We start from the raw sequence: 3,626 nt of genomic DNA, 5'->3' as shown, positions 1-3,626 counted from the left end.
TTTGCTTTCAAAAACCTTTCTTTTTTAACAAATTGTTAATTTTTTTTGTTTTTTTGGAAAGCAAAACCTTTTTTTATGAAAACTTTTTTTTTTTTTTTTTTTTTTTTTTTTTTTTCTAAACACAATTTTATTTTCTAAAACAAACAAAAAAAAAACCTTATAATATGCAAAAAATATATATTTTTTAATAAATAAATTTGTGTTTTATACGTACAGGTGTACTCATCTGGTTCACGGCTTATGTAATCATCGGCGACTCAGCTGCGCCAGGAGGTCAACTCTTCAATTTGGTTGTACTGGCGGTGGCGGCTAATTTTGGCGGTTGGCTAATATCGTTGACGACATTGCCGCGCCTCATTGGTATGCTGCTCGTAGGCATACTATTTCAGGTGAGTGAAGCTTATGACTGCATATGCCTTGTCTATATAAGTACATATGTGTGTGTGTAAATAAAATCATAAGATTCACAATTACAATGTTATTTACATACATACGTACATTCGTGTAAACAAGCAAATTTGAAAAGCGGCGCAGGCGCAAGCGCAAGCAACGGCGCAGCACTCCATAACAACTACTCAAACTAATTTGTATTTCAAGTATGTTTTTTCTCCGACTTTTTTATCTCCGTTTTGCTAGCTTAACAATGATATGGTAATTACAATACAAGCATGCATGTTTATACGTATGTATGTATGTATGTGTGTAGGTGCTTGTAAGCATGTCTGCCTGTGTGTATACAATATATTCTGGGAATTTATTTGAATAATTAGAATGTTTCGTTTTTCGTCATTGGATAGGCGTTATCAAAGTCTGAAAACAAAACAACAATAACAATAAAAAGCCCTATAATAATTTGACTGTTAACTGTCAAGGCCGAATCGTTAATTCTGCCGCCGTGTAAATAAAAAAACATAGCTTAGAACGTTTACTAAGTTCTAGACGGAAGAATTAATTACACTCTAGACATCTAAGGTCAATTCAGAAGATAAGGGTAGACGTGACTCTGCTGTAATAACATTTTTCCGATTTTAACCTATAAAGCGCTGAAATAGGGCAAAACTATTTACAGATTGGAAAAATATAGAGTGGCCTCAATGTATACTCGCCCGAACATCCACAATTCTACTTTTTATTCAGTTCACCCCAATTCCCACTAAACACGTTAAACATAAGCTCAAATGCCACTCTCAGCAGTTTAAGATCTTCCTTTTCGCTTTTTGGCGGTAATTGGAGATTCCATGTGTAGGCTGGTTCTTCACCACCTGGTATTTTAAATCTCTGCAGATACTAGGTCGAATATTCTCAGAGCTGTAGTGTTTTAATCCATTCGGACGGCATACAGCTCATCGTTCCATCGACTGCGCTATGTGCCCTTGCCAATGCGCAAAAGAACCACAAATCTTCCTCGAAAACACGTAATGTCGACTCATCCGATTGGATCATCATCCATGCCTCTGCAAGACCGGGATGATGAATGACTTGGTTTTGGTCTTTGTTCGTCGAGAGAGGACTTTAATTTTGGGACAACTTTGGAGCGCTGATTCATTATGAATTCCAAAACTTATAAGAGTTAATAGATCCTTACAGATTTAAGAAACGATTTGAGCTTACCACTTGATTTGTTAAGGCAGCTGATAGCAATCGCAGTAACTTTGCGAAGTTCGCTGAAAGTGTGTTTGGCAAAAGCCGGAAAGTCGGGAAGAAACCATTCTCCTCATTCTTTTTCCATATAGCTTTGATTACATATGATCCGAAAGTTACATCCAACAAGAAATTTAGCCTTATCGCATGTGCGCCTATTGGATAACGTCCAGTTGAGATGAACCTTGCTGAAAGCAAGTAGTTCAGAGGTTCATAGAACTCTTGCGTTACACTTATGGTCAGAAGAGTCCCACAGCCGCACAAGTTTTAGGTCTTGGTTGTTGACCAGCGACTGAAAAGTTCACGGGAGCTCCCTATATTAAATGATACAGCCCACGAGGACAGCAGAGAAGCGATCCATCCGCTAAAATTGGAATAAGAGCCGCTTTAGTAAGCTCATCGGCTTTTCAGATTCCAGCGATTTCGCTGAGAACCGGCAGCCAAACAAAGTAGCTTGATGCTAGTAATAAAGATGTCAATCACTTTTTGACACGTATTCAGCGCTGTACGAGTATTGTCTCTCAGCAATAGTATATCTACTGCTACCTTGATCTTAGCCACTTCCTTTTGAAAAGACTGCGTAGTGGTCTGGTAGACTGAAGCTAGAGTTGATGAAGAGACTACGAGTCTTCTATCGTCCCCTTCCTCTTAAGCTTCGATCCATACGAGTAAAAGCTCACGGCACATCTTCTACAGCGACCGTCTCCCATCAATCAATCTAAATATTTTCTAAAAATATATTTTTTTAATAACCAAAATCCTATCGATGTCGACTTCCTGACAAAAGATCTCTACAAATGTTTCGATATTTTACTCATGAATCATGTTTTCTTAAAACTCAGGATTGTTTGACTGGGAAGCCGAACCGATTATTCGAACTTGATATAGTTTTCCTAACAAATACCAGAATTAGAGATCTTTTATTTCAAAATTCCAAGGATTTCGATAGCCTGCTTGTCTTTTCTTATCGATTACGTTCTGGTATTTATTAATTAAAGTTGTACTAATATGTATCCCAACAACAATAATAATGAGTCATATTTATTTGAAACTTCCAGAATGTCGGCTGGGTTCACTTGGATGGCGATTTCTCTCAAGTCACAGCGCATTTACGAAAATTCGCACTCAACATTATACTTATTCGAGCTGGACTCGAAATGGAACCGGAAGCATTTCGTAAGGTCTACAAAACCATACTGAAACTTGGCCTTATACCATGGTTCGTGGAAGCTATCGCTATTTCAATCACAACACATTTCCTCCTGGACTTGCCGTGGATTTGGTCATTCCTCTTGGGTTCGGTTGTTTCAGCCGTCTCACCGGCCGTGGTAGTACCATGCCTCCTTCGACTGCGCTCAAAAGGTTATGGCGTGGCCAAAGGTATACCCACATTAATTATTGCCGTGTCGGGTATTGACGATGCGCTCTCTGTGGCACTCTTTGGTATTATAAGTAGCGTAATGTTCTCGGATCGTGGTCTGGCCTTTCAAATATCACAAGCGCCGGTTTGTATCGTTGGCGGCTTGGCATTCGGTGTGATCTGGGGTTATATGGCGAGATTCTTTCCCGAGAAGGGTGATGAATATGTTGTGCCATTGCGTTCTATACTTTTGTTCGTCGGTGGCTTAGTGGCGATTTACGGCAGTGAAAGATTGGAATTTGAGGGAGCGGGTCCGTTGGCTGTCGTCTTTGCAGCATTTATATCGAACCTCTTCTGGTGCAAGCAAGGCTGGGAGGTGGACGATAATCCGGTGGGGACAGCATTCGAAATTATTTGGATGATATTCGAGCCGATTTTGTTTAGTGTCACCGGTGCTACGGTCAAGGTGAGTGGAATGTCACGTGATTTAATTTTTGTTTATTTTTTTTAAATTATTTTTATTTGTAAATAATTGACAAAAATCTTTAAAAGAGCAAAAAGAGCTAAAAATATGATTACTTGTTTACTCATTTATCCATTTAAATAAAAAGGAACAAATACCAAT

At 38.8% G+C, this 3,626-nt stretch overlaps 1 protein-coding gene across 4 annotated transcripts in view; it reads left to right on the top strand.

The window, feature by feature from the left end:
- LOC108977015 (sodium/hydrogen exchanger 9B1) overlaps window positions 1–3,626 on the top strand; it is a 53,771-nt gene that overhangs the window by 46,427 nt on the left and 3,718 nt on the right. For all 4 annotated transcript variants that reach the window (XM_018946505.1, XM_018946504.1, XM_018946506.1 and 1 more), the window contains exons 5-6: window positions 217–389; window positions 2,700–3,467. In XM_018946505.1, coding sequence (XP_018802050.1) covers window positions 217–389; window positions 2,700–3,467 — 941 coding nt within the window. The remainder of the gene's footprint in view (window positions 1–216; window positions 390–2,699; window positions 3,468–3,626) is intronic.

Source organism: Bactrocera latifrons, unplaced genomic scaffold, assembly GCF_001853355.1.
Source record: "Bactrocera latifrons isolate USDA-ARS-PBARC rearing strain unplaced genomic scaffold, ASM185335v1 scaffold_82, whole genome shotgun sequence".
Taxonomy (NCBI): domain Eukaryota; kingdom Metazoa; phylum Arthropoda; class Insecta; order Diptera; family Tephritidae; genus Bactrocera; species Bactrocera latifrons.
This window is presented reverse-complemented; position numbering and strand designations above follow the sequence as displayed.